Here is a 21369-nt window from a genome sequence, read left to right as displayed (position 1 = left end):
AGATAAAAAATATCGTATAACTGAGAAAAATCTATAAAAATTGTAGAAAAGGAAAAAAATGTCAAAATATTCAGCCCATTCTCATTACTGTTTGAACAGATTCTGTTAAAACATAAAATAAACTGTGTCAGAAACCTGTTCATGTGTACATTATTGTCAGTATTTTACAGCTCTGGTATTACACTACGCTTTACGTTTTTAATCCAACATTGTTTAATATTATAATACAGACTTTTTTATACTTTTTCACATAGAGGGAGCTAATCGGAATGAGTGAACACACCTGCTATAAGTTGAAAAGTTTTTATTTCTCGGTTTTGTTTTTACCAGTGAAACTGGCTATCTGCGCTCCAACTATAGGGAATGGAACCACTAATTTTGGTATTGAGTTTCTTCTATTTTTTCAAACAATTAATTTTTGTTGTAAATACAGCGTACAAGTCTACACGTTTTCAAAACGTGGCAACTTATATTACTGGTAAGCAAGATCGCACAATCTGTGGGTAATAACCGATACGATAAGTTGGAAAGATCATACAGATTTGTGGGTAATAACGTTTCCAGTTAATTAACTTACAAATATATACAAAATAATTTTTGATACGAAAAAAAACAATAAAAGAAAGTTGTGAAAGCCCCCAGTGGCTCAGCGTAATGTCTGCGGACTTACAACGCTAAAACCGGGTTTCAATGCCTGTGGTGAGTAGAGCACAGATAGCCCATTGTGTAGCTTTGTGCTTAATTCAAAACAACAACAAAGGCGTTCAAAAATACTTCTGAAGATGACACGTTAGGGCGTCAGAACATATCTAGTATAATATTAACTGTGTTTATTGTGTAAACAAAAAACTGTTGCTCTTAACTATACCGCTTATTTATTTTAAAAAAGTTCTGTTGCATACATATACATTTAAACAATCCATCATATTAATAAGCTTCCGTTGAACTGAAGTTTCCTAATATACCGAGAACATTATTCTTAGAAATATAAAACTGTTAGGTCTCATCACTCATCAGACCACATATAAATAACGTTAGGAGAGGAAGAAGCCAGTTAGTTGCAATCGTCCTTTATGTAAACCAGTTTTTTTCTTCATACGTCCCATTTGTAAACGACTATCCTCGCCTATTTTTTAGTTTTTACACGATGTCTCGAATACAACAGGAAGGCACTGTTCGACGAGATCTACAAATGAGGAGAACCCACTTGTTATCTCAGGGGGAAGGAAGGTACTGAAATCCTTACGTACACAGAAATGATTCGACTTCTGGGCGCAGAAACAGTAGTAATAGAGATATAAATATACAATATTTGACTAATTTAAAACTAAATAAAAATCCATTCTTAGATAAAACAAGAGAGAATCCTTAGCTGATGCGGCACTTGAAATTCTTTGAGGCAGGATTAACGTAAATTAATCTATAAGACCTTAAGCGTGGACAAATACGTCGATCTAAAGGGCTTGACTTTTGTAATTACATCTCAAATTTGTCAAGAGATGACGAATCTATGAACCAAAAGTTTGTGCTTGAAAAAAAATAATAACACTCTGAGCTCTTCTACGAGACACTATGCGGCAGCTAAAAAAAACAGTTTAAAGGATAACACTATGTAACACAAATTTTGTTCCTAGATAGTATGTGTCACTTCTTAATTTTTTATGTTGTAAAAGTACAGAAAATGGCCATTGTTCCCTTCAAACTATGCTTTTGTGACCTGGATAATGAAATTTAGAAATTAAACTATTTTCTATGTAAAAACGGGTAAATTTGCACATTTTGATTTACATAAGATCTGAATAATACAATATATGAAACAAGATTTACATGTATTTATACTAAAGTTACACAAAAATGTTCAGAAGTGAGTAGTTTTTCGAGATTTGCGACCGTAATGTCAATCACTTTCACGTATGAGTCCCCAAATATATTCTCCCATCATGTTTTCGTAATACGCTCCCAGGTCATAAAAGCAAAGTTTGAAGAGAAAAATAGGTCTTTTCCTTTTACTTTAGGCATAAGCAATTGGAAAATAACACTTTCTGCCCAGGAACAAGAAAATGTAAACATTTTGTTACACAGTGTAATCTAACACGCGTGAAATCTGATAAATATGGAAAATAGCTTCACAAATTTAGAATTTAATAACAAAAACGGTTTTGGTTTGTTTGGGAATTTTGCACAAAGCTACTCGAGGGCTATCTGTGCTAGCCGTCCCTAATTTAGCAGTGTAAGACTAGAGGGAAGGCAGCTAGTCATCACCAACTCTTGGGCTACTCTTTCACCAACGAATAGTGGGATTGACCGTCACATTATACACCCCCACGGCTGGGAGGGCGAGCATGTTTAGCGCAACGCGGGCGCGAACCCGCAACCCTCGGATTACGAGTCGCACGCCTTACGCGCTAGGCCATGCCGGGCCACAACAAAAACGAATAAGCAGTGATCAATCCATTTAGCATATAAACATAAAAACAAGCAATTTGGTAAATAACACCAAGTCACCAATGAAAAAGCGGCATATAAAGATGTATATCTTGATACGTAAAAAATGGTATATAAACATAAAAGTTAACACAGAGGCACCAACAGGAACGTGGCATATAAAAAGACATAAGCTCGCATATAAAACAGATTTATCCAGATCTACCTCGGTTTTCAATATGTTTGTTTATTTGAAATTAAGCACAAAGCAACACAATGAGCTATCTATGTTCTGCACACCATAGGTATCAAAACCCTGTTCCTAGCTTTGTAAGTCCACAGACATGTCGCTGTGCCACGAGAAGTGAGGCTCTTCAGTATGCACGGCAAGCAATGAAGACTATCGAATATTAGACTACGTCACTTCATACCTTATACACAACTACATTACAATGACGAGCTGGATTTGTCACTGCCGTCACCACAAACACTGCTGTGAATTAAACTTAAACAGATAAAAAGGAAACTTCACTGAAGATACCATTTCTATCTTGTTAGCTATTGCCAATTTACGATTATGTCCTTCAGATGTCTAACAACTATTAACCAAAAAAGGGGAAAAAAACTGTCAATAGAGTTAATCACATCTCTTTCAGAACTTGATAAATATCAAAGATTATATATTAAACTACATTTTTCTGGAGTATCGCCTGACGTTTAACTGGTATTAATGAAATCAAAAAGAAAAGTGAAGTATATAGATTCTGAAAAGGAAGGGTACAAAGAAACATTTACTGGTCCACGAGACAATGTTACGTAGGTCTAGACATACATACATATGTAGTAATCTCTCTCCTACGAGTAGTACTAAACCTGGTATCACTTGATTAACAAGTTCCATCAAATGAACTAAAGTGTTAATCTACTAGCACATTCCACAAATAAGGCCCATTCTTATTATATAGGCCTTATCTCACAGGGCCAGTTTTACAATTCTTACCTTTCCTTAGCTTTGGAAGAAATCAACGAACACTCTCATGCCAGACCAGTGATATAACCATTGAGTAACTGCTAGTTACGTCACCCTTTTCTCAAACAAATCAAACGAGAAAATATGTATATCAGTGCTCTGTACAAACATTTATCCATTATTTAAACAAAGAAGGGACGGCTTCTTCAAAGAACAGAACATCAAATATAAATATTTAATTGAAATACGAAATGGCGAACACGTCAAGTAACAATAACCCAAAAGAACTAGCCGACTTGTTCGAAAGTTTAGCCGACGTTTTAATAAATTTATTATTATTATTATATATTTTATTATTTATAAATATAAGAGGTCAGCCAAAACACACCTCCAAGTCTTACAACAAAGCACACATCAATAGCGCGGTCGGAGCTCCTTATGCCAATTTTCTTCGAAATAGTTTCCTGTAAAAAAAAAAAAAAAAAAACATAATGTAAGTCAATAAAAGGTACAGTCGTGAGAGGTACAGTTTTAGACACTGAATCAATAAAACGAAGTGTTTTTAACTAAGCCTTGTTTCTAAGAATTGTTTGTTTTGAATTCCGCGCAAAGCTACTCAAGGGTTATCTTCACTAGTCGTCCCTAATTTAGCAGTGTAAGACTAGAGGGAAGGCAGCTAGTCATCACCACCCACCGCCAACTCTTGGGCTACTCTTTTACCAACGAATAGTGGGATTGACCGTACCATTATAACACCCCCACGGCTGAAAGGGCGAGCCTGTTTGGTGAGGCGGTCTAAGAATTAATCACACTATAATTTATTTCGTACAATGTATTGCTTATTTTTCTGTTTTACATCTTAGATCAGTAAATTGTGGAAATGTTAATAATATCTTAGTGCGATAATATAATTATTCGTCTAATTTGTTTTATTCATTGTCCACAACTGACATTTTTCGTGCATAATGCATATTAATAACTTACGAAGGACATGACCTTACGTTATCAATGATGATATCACAGCGTTGGTTTATTTGTTTTGAAGTTAAGCACAAAGCTACACAATAGGCTATCTGTGCTCTGCCCACCAGCGGGTTTCTATCATTACACGTCCGCAGACACACCACTGATCCACATCATCTTATACCATACTACTAAACAGTTATCTTTCCACTTTAAAACTGATCTGTCACTGGACTTCTGAACAGCTTCTCAGACACAATTTCTATATAGACTAACTGGACTTTATATATTTTCCTGGAATCGTTTACAGTTTCATTTCAGTTTGAAAATATACTTTATAGCAAGTTCAACGTTCCCAAGTTCAAGGATTTTTGCAATATGCTAGTTAATAATGAAAATATGTGTGATCAATTAAATAAGGCCAATATGGGGCCTAAACTTGTAACTTTTTAAACAATTTACTACTGAAAAACCAAGAAAACATCTGAAGATAGGTGTAATTTTGTGGTTACAATTTATAACTGTTTATTTAACTGAACTAGAATTAATATTTCCAAACACACACGTGTTGAAAAGAGGATACGATCCAATCATATTAAAGCCAACTGTCAAAAGTATACAGTAACTGCTGTTACACAAATCAACAACCAAACATCATGTGAGTTACGCCATACGTATAACAAGCATCAATACATTAAGTTCATGAGTTAACATGATTCAAGGTTTATTTTGATAAATAATCTACTTGAATGTTTGTAATACAGGTTTTTATTATATCCTCATATTAATTGATATTTTATGCTTGTAAAATCAGTTTGGATAGTTTTCATTAATTGGGTTACATATTATTGTTTTAGGATAACATGTTACTAGAATCTGTGATTACATGATTTGTGAATTTTTAATAAAGCCACAACAATTTAATGATCCTAAGAACACCTTTAACACAAAATACATTATCTGTACACAAAAACTTGATAACACTTTATCTGAAAGATCATATCTATAAGTGACACTAATATATATTCTGATATACACTGCTGCCAATGAACATAAAGAAAAAATATGCATTTTGCGTTGTTAGACTCAACCACTTATTTGAGTAGAGCTTCGAAAGATGAAATATGAAAATAAGAAAAGGGAAAAAAATTAGCATTTAATAGGGAAAATGTGAACACTGTGAAATTAATCTAAATACTAGCTGGTCAAAACCTTAAGACCATACTGAAACGAAGCGTTAATCGGTAAACACGTAACGACATTTAGTGATTTTTATTCAAGCATTAGCTTTGTCAACACCTCCCACTGACATCTTCTGTGTTACATTGGGTAACAATATGACAAAGATTAGAAAGTTGAAAAATTTGAACGTGGCAGAATTGTCGAGCTGCAAAAGCAAGGTATCTCTCAACGTGCCATTGCTGGTGATATTGGGCGTAGTGAAACTGCTGTTGCACATTTCTTAAAAGGTCATGAGAAATAAGGAACAAGAATTTCATGTGGTTGGCCCATGAAAATTTCGCTGGCGTTGAGCAGGAGGATTAGACGGGTTGTCTAGCAAGACACCAGCCGATCGTCAAACCAGATTAAAGCCCTTAAGGACACAGAATGCAGCTTAAGAACAATAAGACGGCATCTACAAAGAAAGGCTTTAAAAACCGTAAACGTCTTCAAAGGCCACGCCTCCTTCCACACCACGAAACAGTTCAGTTAAACTTTGCTGAGAAGCACCAAATATGGGATGTAGAAAAGTGGAAAAAGTTTTTGTTTTTTGATGAGAAAAATTTAACCTGGATGGTCCAGATGGGTTCCAACGTTACTGGCACGATAAGGATATCCCACCGGAGATATTTTCTACACGACACAGTGGAGGAGGTTCCATCATGATCTGGGGTGCTTTCTCCTTCCATGGAATAATGGAGCTTCAGGTTATACAGGGGCGTCAAACAGCAGCTGACTACATTGGCATGTTAGAGAGAGGATCCTTATTGACTGAAGGCCCTCGTTTGTGTGGAAATGACTAGATCTTTCAGCAGGACAACGCTGCAATCTACAATGCCCATAGGACAAAGTGATTCTTTTGGACCATCCAGCGTGTTCGCCCCATTGAAAATGTTTGGGGTGGATGGCAAGGGAAGTCTATAGAAACAGACGTCAATTCCAAACAGTGCATGACCTTCGTGAAGCCATCTTCACCACTTGGAATAACATTCCAGCCAGCTTTCTGCAAACGCTTATATCGACCATGTCAAAGCGGATGTTTGAAGTTATTCGCAATGACAGCCATGTAACTCACTATTGGGACCTCTTGTTGGGCATTTCCTACCCTGTTTAGGACTTCTTTTTGGTATGGTCTTAAACTTTTGACCAGCTAGTATTTAGGTTAATTTCATAGTGTTCACATTTTCCCAATTAAATGTTAATTTTTTTTCCCCCTTTTCTTATTTTCATCTTTCGAAGCTCTACTCAAATAAGTGGTTGAGTCTAACAACGCAAAATGCATATTTTTTCTTTATGTTCATTGGCCTTAAGATTTTGGCCAGCAGTGTATGTTATTATAACTTCTGCTTATTTGAACAAGACGTTGTTACCAAGAGTAAAGAAGTCGATGCTAAAGCTTTTTTATTTGTGTTTAAAGATGTGGCGGATCTGCCACTAAATGGCTGTCTGCAAGAGAAAACCAAATACAGACCACACATCAATGAAACAAAGTAAAGTGTCTTATCTTCCTCAACTCTGTAATAACCACTATGATGCAGATAAACTAAACAAGCTGTTTGTCATCGTCTCATCCCTGACAATAATGTTTCACATGTACTAACATTCGGCAGTCATCTAATCTAGCCTCAAGCAGACTGATACCACATGTTTATCAATAATGGTGGGAAAAGATTATTGTGGTTGAAGATTCACGTTTCAAATTAGTATCAGTTGTCTCATAGTACTACATACCTCTATAGGTTATTATGGTTGAAGATTTACGTTTTAAATTACTATGGTTGAAGACTTACGTTTTAAATTAGTATCAATTGTCTTATAGTACCACATACCTCTATAGATTACTATGGTTGAAGATTCACGTTTTAAATTAGTATCAGTTGTCTTATAGTACCATATACCTCTATAGATTACTATGGTTGAAGATTTACATTTCAAATTAGTATCAGTTGTCTTATAGCAATACATACATCTACAGATTACTATGGACAACAATGTCAAGGATATATTATTTATTTTAACTCCAATAATTATATTGTTAACAATAACATACCAATATTTTACATTTACGTATCCAACTTACTCATAAACACGCACTGATAACAATTAACAAGCACTGTTAACATTTACTACCATTAACTAATAATATACCAAGACCCGTACCAACAACCACCACACTCAGCACGACTATTAAAGTGTAAGTTGATACACACAGCAATAATTATCATAAAGATATCAGTATATAACGATATTGTAAAAAACCAATTAGAATACACATACTTTCATCAATGAAGTTGAATCCAATAGAATGAATGAGTCAAAATTTCTCTTCAGTATATGCATATGAGGGTATGTTTGCTAACAGATACTATATTGTCACTTTACTTGTATCCCTCATATAATCATAACAATCCACACACATTTAGAAGCAACTTAAACTAAAAGTGACTTGCGAGGTAACTGTCTCAAAATGTGAAGATGGTTAATTTATGTAGGACAGTGGGAAAGAGCAGAAATATCGCACACTTTAAGAGGGACTCTATAGTATGTAGTGGATTAACAGAGGCGCCCTTGTTACCTTAACTACCGAAGGTAGACAGAGATTATGTTTTTAACCTTGTATATGTTTGTTTGTTTTTCAGCAGAATGTTTCAAAAACTGCTGAATAAATTTCGTCGCAAGTTGCTACACATTTGAACAAAGACCCAACTTAGAAGCGTTTAGCTTTTGGAGGGTGAAGGTTAAAGTTCAAAATCACGACAATAAAAAAATTCCCTATCTTTTAACATGGGGTATCGATTTTTCACACTATGTTTGCTCTATAACTCAGTTGAAAGAATTTTGATAAAACTTGGTAGAAATATGTAGAATATTATACCTCATTGTTCTGCCAAAAACCATCCGTTTCTAAAGATAACGACGGACACATAAACAAATTTTCATATTTCTTGAAAGCCAAATATATTACACACTGTGTTGTGGAGGTACGCGCCCTACCGAGTTCCCCTCTAGTTAAAGATAGTTCGAAAACCTCTTACTTCAGATACAAACACAAATCTGACTTCAGATTAGATTGAACTGAGAGACGAATGATTGTAAGTGCACAACATAGTCCGAGAGCTATTATTTTTTACCTTTTTATAACGATGTTTAATTACAAATGGAAAAAAAACATGGATTATTTAGATTTACTTCTGTCCTTTTGATAGTATAAGGTGTTGAAGGTGGTGTAATGGTGCGGGAAAATGTTAGTCGATTATAAAAAAAAATATGAGAACCATCTACAAAGTTCCTGAACTTTGTCGTTGTGGTCTACCTTAAGCAAGTTAATTACGTCAGCAGCGGCAGGAAACAGTTGAAATCCTATTATGCATAATCGTATCTGAAATACATACTAAAACAGTAAAGAATTATGTGATTTAATTTACTGCATACCTTCATTGTAATATAAAATCATACATACTACTAACAAATGAAATATTACAGTGAACAACTTTATTTGCCAGATGTAATATATTTTTACTCCTAAAATAAGAGCTTCTCATTTTATTTAATGCAATATAGTATTTCTTCCTGCGAGTTATTTTTCACGATGTTAAATAAACTTTGTATAATTCTGCGAGAAGCCACATAATGAATGAACTCAGAAATACATCTGCGGTTTTAATCAAGGGAAGGAGTCATGACAGTAGGGTATATAAATATATATTTGTTTAAAGATGTATACTAAGATATAATAATTGTTTCGCATTATTATTTTTGTCACCGTTTTACAAAATCGTCTCCAGAACTCTTCCCAATGAGGGAAACTAAAGCCTGTGTTACTTCTACACAAAACAACAGGTGTTGCGTTTTGATGAGTCGAACGTCACTACACCAGACGATAATTAGACCAATCATCTGGAAGATCAACAAATTCGTTTTTGTGTAATATAAGGCAGGAGTTTTCAACCTATAGTTAGAATATACGAGAACCTTTGAAAACACATTACGAATAAAAATATCTAATGTATGATTTTACTGCGCAAGATATAAAATTATGTTACAGAAAGTGGGATGTATTGTTTATCTCCTCAGAAGTACATTTTACATATTTCTGACATAAAGAATAGTGTGAACCGAAAGCAGTAAACATGGTAAATCCAGCACGAATTTCATTTGTTTACTTTTTATGTTGTTTGTTAGGAATTTTCGCCCAAGCAGCATGACAGCCCTATACGCCCAGTCGTCTATCATTCTGAATAACTGGCTAGTAGAAAGGTACCTAATCGATAGCACTCACCGCCAACTCTTGGGTTAGTCTTATCTGAACAAAAGTGAGATTTGACCGTCGCTTCTGCAACACACCCATGGCCCAAAATTACAAAGCGCACCTTTGCATCTGCGGAATGCGAACCAAAAACCCTCGGAATCACAGTCAAAGCACCCTAAGAATTAGACCAAGCCTTTCTCGATTTTGCTTAAACTCCGCAGAGAAACATCATGAAGACTATGAGTTCTAAAGATAATAAAATTGTAAGATTGACGTCGACATGGACTTGTGTCATAAAGCTGTTATAACTAGAAGTGAATGTGTGTAAAATGTCAAGTTCAAAACTCTTTGTAGGCATGTGTTGGTATGCTTATAAGTTAAGTTTTATTATACTTAAAAAAACATTGAGCGGTATTTTGACAGATAGCTATGAAACGTTAAAGACGAATTATTGTTTGTTAACCCTGTGATAGTAAACGGTGTTACTTTGTTACTACACAGCGCTCGATGTGTAATCAATAAAGTTTCTAGCAGTCAGCTTGTACTTGTTTACAAAGTACAACCCCTAGCTTGCAATCATAAAACAATATATATTTGGAACTGACAACTACAGTTTACTGGCGACATTTTCATCCCACGCGAAAAAGCAGACGTTGTTCATCATAAATCAATAACACAGCACATGTTTATCAACAATGAAGATAATTGTTCCAGAACGACAATCGCACTACGACCACGATAATTTTAATAACCCAAGGAAAATCAGATAAATTATTTTATCTATAACTCACATTCAACCTCTCTCTCCTATAAAATAACTAAAAACAGATTTTTCATCACTTTAAAAAACTGGGCACTCTTTATTATCTCAATTAACAAGAGCACAAAGACCGAGTTGTTTCTTGTGTAAGCTTGTGGTACGCAGTATTATCTTCCAGAATAAAAGAGGCATAGACTAATTTTGGTTTCTTGGGTAAGACTGTAGTACGCAGCATTATCTCGGAGAAGAAGAGTGATTTTTCTTGATATCTGACTGTGGTATGCAACATTACCTTAAGAAGAAGAGAAAGACTGGTTTTTGTTTATGTACGACTGTGGTACGCAACATTACCTTAAAAAGAAGAGAAAGACTGGTTTTTGTTTATGTACGACTGTGGTATGCAACATTACCTCAAGAAGAAGAGAAAGACCGGTTTTTGTTTATGTGCGACTGTGGTACGCAACATTACCTTAAGAAGAAGAGAAAGACTGGTTTTTGTTTATGTACGACTGTGGTATGCAACATTACCTCAAGAACGAGAGAAAGACTGATTTTTGTTTATATACGACTGTGGTATGCAACACTTACTCAAAAAGAAGAGAAAGACTGATTTTTGTTTATGTATGACTGTGGTATGCAACACTAACTCAAGAAGAAGAGAAAGACTGGTTTTTGTTTATGTATGACTGTGGTATGCAAAACTAACTCAAGAAGAAGAGAAAGACTGGTTTTTGTTTATGTATGATTGATTGTGAGATGCTTATTATCTTACAGAACATGAAAACAAAAACTGGTTTCTACTTCTTAGATCAAGATTGTGACACGCAGTATAGCTTCTTAGAAGAAGAGGAGAAAGATGTCTTTCTTCTTTAAGGCTGTATGCGATATAGAAAAAAGTAAATCGTCTCTGCGTTTTTCACTTCTACTGTAATATCGAAATGCAGGTTTGATATCTTCCAAGCTATTATTTTAAAACATATAACTGACTAAGCGTTAAAACATATACAACTGATAAGAAAGTAAAAAGTCAAAGGACTAGTAACGTCAACATTATTTTATTTTTTTTTCCCATTACGCAGATAAATGGATCACTACTCCAGGCAAATGATGTTACGTAAACCATATCACGTGATTAAGGAAACATGAACGTATTCGTACTTAAAGTGCATAGACTAAGACCATTTATGTTCCACCATCCTTAATTTTAACTAATGCCCAGTAAAGATAGTAGGTAAGGGTGGCCGGTGAACAGCAGACTCAGATTAAGGTGTTGGGAAGATCATATGGTTCCCTATGATATCGAAACCAGTTCTTCCGCTAGTAAATTCAGAGATCTACTACGAGGCCACACCCAATTGTAGCATTAACTTCTAGGGATTATATTTTTTTATTTACTAAGCGTGCTATAACATAAGTTTTTTCGAGTTTAAATATGGAGGTTTTTGGTTTTTCTTACGTTTTTAACTTAATTCATCCGCCAAGTTTAATTTGTTCGTGTTTTCATATTATGTTAAGGGAATTACAGTTTATTTTGAGAAAACAAACAAGTAATTTTGTTTTAAAACAGAACACTGTAATGTCAAAAAACACGTATGTTTTCTTTTTTTACACGATTTATCTAAAGAGAAGAAATAACTCGCTCTTCACAGTATTTACAAGACAAATTAGTAATATTAGGGCTAGGATTTTCACTTCTAGTGGAGTCACTTTATTTCGCTGTAATATAATGTTTAGTAATCCGAGGGTCGCGGGTTCGAATCCCCGTCACACCAAACATGCTCGTCCTTTCAGCCGTGAAGGCTTTATATTGTGAAGGTCAATCCCACTATTCGTTGGTAAAAGAATAGCCCAAGAGTTGGCGGTGGATGGTGATGACTAGCTACCTTCCCTCTAGTATTACACTGCTAAATTAGGGACAGCTAGCGCAGATAGCCCTTGAGTAGTTGCGCAAAATTCAAAACCAAACTAACAAAAACAGCGACTCGTGGGTTAAAGAGCCAGGTTAAAGACTCCTAAATCTCAGGCACAACTTAAATAGAATTGTCGAACGACTAATCAGCAGAGAAGTCGCCAGGTATTGAAACACCGGGCTCATGCCCCAATTCTATTTGAATGCTTCACAGCTGAAAATATTAGAATTGTCCGAAAACTTCGTGGTTTGACTGAAAGAAACAACTAGGATGTACTATTTTTTTTCTGACAAATACTAAGTTGAACCTTTTTTATGAGTAAACAAGATGTAACTTAACCAGCTTATTCTGTGTGTTGCGTAAAGGAAAGCAGTGTTAAACGTTCTGAAGAAGTGCTACGGTAAAATATTTTGTTGAAAAGGAAATGACGACGTAAGAAATCCACGAGCACATGGAAGTAACAATAGGTGCTCCGATATATTCAGCAGTGAAACTATGTTTAGCTGAGCTTAAGCTGTGAATAAAAACTGGTCAGGTCGCCCTTCACACCGACCACAAAAGAAACTGTAGTAAACCTCATGATTTATTTATATATGCCAGTAGAAAATCAGAATTCAATAAGCATACACTAGCAAGCATTTTGAGTGACAGTTTGGTTACGAACAAGGTTAATGCCAGGTTAATCCAAAAATGTTATCACCTGAGCAAAAACGGATCCGTGTTGTTAAAAGCCATGCCTACTAGAAAGATTTCACTAGGTTCGTAACTATGGATGAAATGTAGGTTCAGCACATCGACCTAGAGACAAAAATGTAAAGTTTGGAATAGAAACACCCCAGTTCACTCACTCCAAAGATGTTCAAGTCATAACCCTATACTAAGAAGGTCATGGGTATTAATTTGTTTTGGATGCTAAAGGCGTTTTACTAGTTGATGTTTGGAAAAGGGTTAAGCCGTTACAAGGTATCACTGTGCATTCTTCAACAACAACCTGCGTCAATAAATCAAAATAAAAGAGTATTGCTGAAAAAAGGTGTGGTCTTCCATTAATACCCCATCTCACAAATCACGTTTTGCTTTTAACATTATCCATGATGCTGGCTGGCTGGCTTCGAAATACACAATAACCCACCTCACTTAACAGAGTTAGCAACAAGTGATTTTTACCTCTTCCCTAAGTTTGAAACCTTTCTGAAAGGATTCAGACTGATGATGATCTCATGGATACCGTCTAGTCATGGGTTGAGGACCAAGAAGAATTCCTTCAGAAGAACACACAGGTCTTAGAGCAAGTTACAGACTCAAGAAAAGACTACGTTGAAAAATAAATCATAGTTGAACCAATGCCTCTTTTATTTTTGGTTCTGAACATGAACTTTTCGCAAACCCTTCAAAAGAAATGTTCAGTGGCATGTCACGGTTTGAACATTAAATTCTATGAGTTGCAAACTGGGAATCAAATTAACTGCTAGACCACATTCGGTCCAATTACTTCTCTAACAGAACATAATAAGTTATCACGAAGCCATAAAGTCATAAGATCAGGAAATTTACCTTATAAACTGTGGACTGGGACAAGAAAGGGTTTAACACTCAAGGTTTTAAATTCGTAGTTTCATGTCACAATCAAATATCCGTTAGGCATCGAGGGTAGGAAGCACAAACTTCTTAACTGTATATCTACCTCCAAATATGACTTTATATTTGACAAAAAATGAAAATAAAAAGAGGCAGGGCTCGAAAGCTTCGTTTATCCTTAAAGTTTGTCGAGGAAAACCACTCTCCAAGCTATTCCAAACAATCTCACACACATTCTGTAGACTTCCAAAAACGTTTATGGTACACTAAAAGGTTATTCTGCGTACGTTAAAAGCGACGAAGTTCGTGGGCTTCTCCATGGAATTCACTGTAAAAAGACCAATATAGTTCTGTCTTTATCACAATACAAACATACTCAATCACTAAACGCTCAAAGTAGCCATTTGGATTAATTAATTAATTAACTAAATCAATGAAATTTAAAGCAGTCTCGTTTGTGATTTATTTTTTAAGAATAATAAACTAAAGCTGTCTCTACTGAATCTCTGATAATGAAACATGCTATCAGTTTTATCAAGTTTTCTACATATAGGTAACAAAAACACAATGAAAATCCGTCACTGCACAACAAGGAATTGGGTGCAACTGAAATACTTGTGAAGAATACTGTCTACATGTACAAGACTCGACGAGAAGAATGGTATCTAGATTCATAAAAGGTACGGCCCGCCCACCAAACCTTTATTCCTAAATCTCACATATGAAAAATTAACATTACGAAAGCAAATGGCCATGAAAGCCCGCATCTAAAAGTTATCCTTTACCAACTGCACCAAGTTTTGCTAAAGTGGTTTCTCTGAATGAAGTAAATTATAAAATAAACACAGAACAGGTTACTGTATCCAACGGCTAAGGAGTGATGAGCAATATTAACCAACTGATGTTAGCACTTTCATCACACCCCATAACAACCACACAACCAATAGCGTAATTAAACTGATGCTTAAACTAAAGATCAATTTGTCTTGTGCATTCTTTAAACAATACAAGTAAACGAACTACAAAATTTCTGATTATAGTTGTCAAATTAATTGTAATAGGTGCCAAGTAGAACTATTTACAATTTTGGCAAGTGACGTCACAAGATAGATGATTTTCAAAGCTTCCGAGATAGTTTTCCTTCAGTTTGTTTGTTTGATTTAAACACAAAGCTACACAATGGGCTATCTTTGTTTTGCCCACCATGGGTATCGAAACCCAGTTTCATATCGCAGTGCCACTGGGGGACGTTTTTCTTTAGATTTTAAAATAAAGTTTGTATCTACCTATAGTTCTTGCTATTCTTATCAATATGCTAAAAAAGACCGCTATTACAGGGTTTTAAAGCAAGTGAATAATGAATTTTGTGGTGATAAATTTAACATTTACCAATTTGCTATAACACTATTTTACAACCACTTCATGAATTCCATTCAAGGGTCAGTTTATTTTAACTAAGCTATTTAGCTACGTACTCAGATTTATTGTTGATATAATTATTTTGGTATCAGTATTTTATTAACTGATTTATGACGTATTAAAAAACTTATGCAATCAAATTGTTCTATAAATCGGATGTTTCAAAAGTCACTTATTTTGTTCAGACGATAGCGTTCAAGAAACAGATGTGTACAGTATTATGAAACTTTGTGATCTATTGCATTGACATTCAAAACTGCGTGTAATTTTAAAAGGCGGATTTTACACCAATAGATACCATGTAGTACGACTAAGAGTTACCATAACGGATAACGTGACTGTGCCGGTTGTCTTCTGGCTGATGTAAAAGATTTGCTATTATACAGGGTGTTCGGAAAGTCACTGTGCAGTTTTGTCTGTTAATACACATGTAAGTGCACAGTGACTTTCCGAACACCCTGTTGTATATTTTTGGTAACATCGAAGTTTGTTTTAATTAGATATAAATTCAGAAATGCATATAACTTGTACTGTTAAATCTGTATTTGTATTGAGAAATTCCCACCTATTCACTAAGTTGTAGAAGATTCTCGAATTAACAGAGTAAGATGTGCGTAAGAAAATACAAGTGATTGCCAGTACTGTTGGCAACTGAAATATCAATAACCTTGCTTAATGTTTATAAACCAATGCGACACGTATATATTATTGGTTGTCTTCTATAAACTTCGGAAGCTATGACTGTGATTAATGCTTATTAATCGGGAAACTACAGAGATTTGACCAGAAACGTTTATAGATTTCGAACATTACAAACCGTTTAACTTCAGCGGATTAACATCGGGCATTAGTATTTTTGCGAAGACATTATACAACTTCAGCTGTGAAAAACTCACGTGTGATCAGTGAAAAGCAAGCTGGCTACCAATTAAGTGAACTATACCAATAACAACTCAAAATTCATTCGCTCATCGTGAACCGTTGATAAAATGTTCAGTTATAAACTAAATATAATATAATTTTGTTTGTAAGTTTGTAAAACATTTTTATATACATAATTATTTGTAATAATCGTAACTATAAATTGTATTACTGTGTGTATATTAAAATAGGTTTGTCTTAATAAAAGAAACTGCGTATCTATCTTATTGACAAATATAAAATTGACACGTCTCGACATTTAATTAACATTAAAGTTAAAATTTAACTCTGTTTCAAACTATTTGAAATTATAATGCTTAACATAATAAGTTGAAAACTCGTTCGAGATAAAATATAATATGAAGCACTGGTCAAACTGTTCTGCACACTTGACATGTATAACTTTGGATCAATCGGTTTCCTCAGCGGTCTGAACAGTGGAAGTGACTTTTAAAAGAAATCCGATGTTGTATTTAATGGACGGCTTTAGAAATAAAGTGTTTTGTTCAGTGTGTCTGACGCACATACATACACTGACTTACGCTGTTATGTGAAATTAAGTTTGACTACTACCATTATGAGAAATTACACAACATATTGTATTTTCCATCATTTAGTTAAAAACCAAAACAGCTCTCTATTAATACAATACTTTCTTTCTGTGTGAAAGTAATTACGACAATTCGGTTTGATCTCATGATCAAATTTACTAGTTCAGCTCCTAACAGCTGTACGTTTCCCTGCTCTTATAACTGATGATGTAATAATAAATAAAAGAGTCGAACCATATGTCATCATCACCAGGAGACTACAGAACACAAAGAGAAGTTGCGTTAAAAACCCGCCCACTATACTTACTGGCATCATAGGAGACAGAACACAAAGAGGGGTTGCGTTACCGCCCAGATCACACAAACACAAAGAGAGGTTGCGTTAAAAACCCGCCCACTATACTTACTGGCATCACCAGGAGACTACAGAACACAAAGAGGGTTGCGTTAAAAACCCGCCCACTATACTTACTGGCATCACCAGGAGACTACAGAACACAAAGAGAGGTTGCGTTAAAAACCCGCCCACTATACTTACTGGCATCACCAGGAGACTACAGAACACAAAGAGGGGTTGCGTTAAAAACCCGCCCACTATACTTACTGGCATCACCAGGAGACTACAGAACACAAAGAGGTTGCGTTAAAACCCGCCCACTATACTTACTGGCATCACCAGACTATTGCGTTAAAACCCGCCCACTATACTTACTGGCATCACCAGGCACTACACCAAAGAGAAAACCCGCCCACTATACTTACTGAGACTACAGAACACAAAGAGGTTGCGTTAAAACCCGCCCACTATACTTACTGGTTGGACACTTGCGTTAAAACCCGTCCACTATACTTACTGGTTGGATCTTTACTTCAATAAATTCGCTTTCCTGAATCTATAAAAAAAAAAAAAAAAAGTTGTTCTTCATGGCATCTGGTAACAGGATAACGGTATCCAAATAAATACCCAGATCAAGAGGTTTAAACAAACGTCATGATCTAAATACTATCAAGGTAATAAGATTTAAACTCTTAGTCAACGAAATTAAAGCAAACATTGAAATTAAAAGTCTAAATAAACACTAAGATTAGAAGACTTTAACACTAAGATAATATGATCTATATAACGGCCATGGTAACGAGATCGAAATAAACACTAAGTAACAAGGTTCTGGCAAACGCTAAGGTACCTAGATGAAAAAAACTTCAACTACATGTACTTCCCAAACACAGTCTGAGGTTATGCCTAACAATAGTTTTAAAAAAATGGTTATAAAAAATGTCAGTTTTTTTCTACATCAGAAGACATTTACATTATAATACCGAGTTAGTGGTTGAACATTTATTTAATCTAAGCACCAAGAACACTAGAAACAAAGAATTTTCGAAGACAAATATAGGTGCATTAGGCGAAAATGGCTTCCTTCTACATCTGAAAGAGTGTGACCAACTGAGTGGCCAGTAGTCTGTAGAATATTGTAATTTTATCGGTAGTTTGAAAACGGAATACCGACTTCTGGTGCCTCGTCTTCATCAATTTGCACTAGAAGTTCGTAACGTTGTTCCTGATGACTGAATATCAACCAAGTTCGTATTTTGAAAATTTACGGAAAAACTCCCAAATTTCGAGAGATAAACTCGAATTAAAAAAGGTCGATTTTATCCTTTTTATTTACGAATATAAAAAACCCTGTTTTTTATACCTTGCGCCCCCCAGTGGCTCAGCGGTATGTCTGCGGACTTACAACGCTAAAACCCGGGTTTCGATACCCGTGATGGCATGTAGAGCTTTGTGCTTAATTCAAAAAACAACAACTTCTATACTTTTGTGTTTAATCTTAAGCTAAAACGTTTGTACGTGGTTTACTATGATGATTTAGTCACAAAAACAAAGACATTTCTTCTGAATAAAAACCTGTTTATGTTGGTAGGTTAAATGCCTATTTGTAACGTTGAGTTATTTGATGCATTCTTGGTTCTGTTATTTTTTTCCGTAATATTAAATTATCTTAATGGTAATGAATAAGAAGTTTTATGCAGTGAAAAATGTGTGATGAATATATGTGTTTGGTTTTTATTTAGCACCTTTCAAAACATGATGATTTCTTCCGTAATACGTGTTGTTTGTTTTTCAAAACTGTAACTTCGTCCATGTTATAAATACAAGTGACTATTCTTAAAACAAGAAAACTTCAGTGAAATAGCAAAATTACAATTTATTACTATTAAAGCACTGAGATAGTGTTTAGGTTTAGTAAGTTAAAAAGTCAGCTTAACGCTGGAGCAATGTTAATTACTGTTTATACGAGCTACGTATCCAAGTAAACCTATAACCGTTGTTGTAACAGCGAAAATAGGTTTAGGCACCAAGTTTTAATTCCCGAGTGAACTGAAGTTCACAAAGTTATGCTGCTGGACTATAGCTATGTTAAAATTGAGTATTTTCAACCGAATATATTGTACATTTTCTAAACGATATTAATTACTTGTAATATCTGCGAGCCATTTTCCAAAAAGTTAAAAGCCTGGTACATACAAAGTTTTGAGTGAATAATTTTCTCATACAGTTGATTGGTATGAGAGAGCGATATATATTGTTTTCATAAATTAAGATGATAGCTTATTTGACACCCGTTGGTTTTCGCATATCTGTGGCCACTAATGGTATTTAAATAAATGTTTTATTTCAAATAAGCACTTCTTATTAACCATAAATAACATGACTGGGCAAACATCGAAGCAGTTAACAAGCGTGTGAAGGAAGAACCATCTTACATCACGCCAATGTTACTTTCCATCCATTATGACTTATTAATACACATAACCTTGTCTGAAATATATTCTGAGTTTTCATGCAACTTATGTTCATTGAGATAGAATGTCCTCGCTTAAAATATGAAAAAAAATCAAATAAACAAGCTTTGTCTAATCATATCTGATTAAAGAAACAAAAGACAAATAACCCACGGGGCTGCTAAGATGAGGATGTAGGTCATGTTAGAACTAGCCCACACACGAACAATAGGGACTACCAATTACATGCTCGCAAATGTCCCTGAGCGAGTGTAATTATAGCACATGTAGACATTATACTTACCAGCTACTGACTTTTGGCACGCACAAAATAATAGCAAGCTGTATATTATAGTGTACATTCAAACCTAGTCCTCATTCGGTATCATTATATCACAACAGTTAACAGCAAAAAATACAACTAAGATATTTCTTATTAAAACATACGCCTTGAAATGCACGTGGTGTTTTTGTTTCCACAGAATATACTCCACCACGTCAGCCACAGATAAACTGTTTCTTTGAATTTCGCGCAAAGCTACTCCAGGACTATCTGCGCTAGCCGTTCCTAATTTAACAGTGCAAGACTAGAGAGAAGGCAGCTAGTCATCACCACCCACCGCCAACTGTTGGGCTACTCTTTTACCAACGAATAGTGGGATTGACCGTCACATTATAATGTCTCCAAGGCTGAAAGGGTGAACATGTTTGGTGCGACGGGGATTCGAACCCGCGACCCTCGGATTACGAGTTAAACGCATTAACCACCTGGCCATGCCGGGACCAGATAAATGAACCAAAATTTTAATGTTATAATCGCTGAAGCTTATCACTCCCCAGGAAGTATTTTGTTTATATAGTTTTCCTACTTTAGTTTCTTTTAGAACAAAATCGCGTCGAGCTGTCTTGTCTATCAAATGAGGAATCTAACCCTGAATCTTAGCGTTATAAGCTCGTAGACTTACCGCTATGCCACCGATGGACTTGTATTTTGGTAAAAAGTATAAACCAACTTCAGAATATATCACGCATTAATAGTTGCGATCTAAGAACTAATGTAACTTATCACATTCTCATTATCCAATGCTTGAGATCGTGTTAAAAAACTCGCACTAGCATCAGCATGCGCAGAAAACTCTGTAGTACTGGTTCTTGACACGTATTTTGTGCCTGGTTTTAAACAGATACTACAAATCATTAGACCAACCACAACTACACTAGCTGGTACATTTCGGAATTTTATAATTAAATCTATACGACAATACAGTCATTCTTTCATTTGAAATCATCTGAAGTCAACGGATTGTCACTGAAATAAAAGTAATTGTCGACGGTAGCTTATGACAGCCTTAGTTTCAGTTTTACTACATGTTTATTGTAACTTTGAGAAAAGTAAATAAAAGGATACCAAATGCCAGTACAATTTCACAGAAGTATATGGAAGAATACGAGGTTGAAAGTTGGTCTACATGCGTCTTTTTATGAAAATTACCTTCAGTTTATTCACATTTAAGCACACATCAAGAACATATACTACCACAGCTAGACAAATTCCTAACCGGGAGGAGACCACCCACATAAAAAACATTCTCTGTTTTCATTGAAAGTACTGT

General features: G+C 35.1%; 1 protein-coding gene across 4 annotated transcripts in view; it reads right to left on the bottom strand.

The window, feature by feature from the left end:
* LOC143247363 (uncharacterized) overlaps positions 1-21369 on the bottom strand; it is a 62650-nt gene that overhangs the window by 3839 nt on the left and 37442 nt on the right. For all 4 annotated transcript variants that reach the window (XM_076495314.1, XM_076495316.1, XM_076495315.1 and 1 more), the window contains one exon: positions 3783-3858. In XM_076495314.1, the coding sequence (XP_076351429.1) occupies positions 3783-3858 (76 nt within the window). The remainder of the gene's footprint in view (positions 1-3782; positions 3859-21369) is intronic.

The sequence above is a fragment of the Tachypleus tridentatus genome, chromosome 3 (genome assembly GCF_004210375.1).
Source record: "Tachypleus tridentatus isolate NWPU-2018 chromosome 3, ASM421037v1, whole genome shotgun sequence".
Classification (NCBI taxonomy): domain Eukaryota; kingdom Metazoa; phylum Arthropoda; class Merostomata; order Xiphosura; family Limulidae; genus Tachypleus; species Tachypleus tridentatus.
Note: the sequence above shows the minus strand (reverse complement) of the source record. Positions and strands in the feature narration are given on the sequence as shown.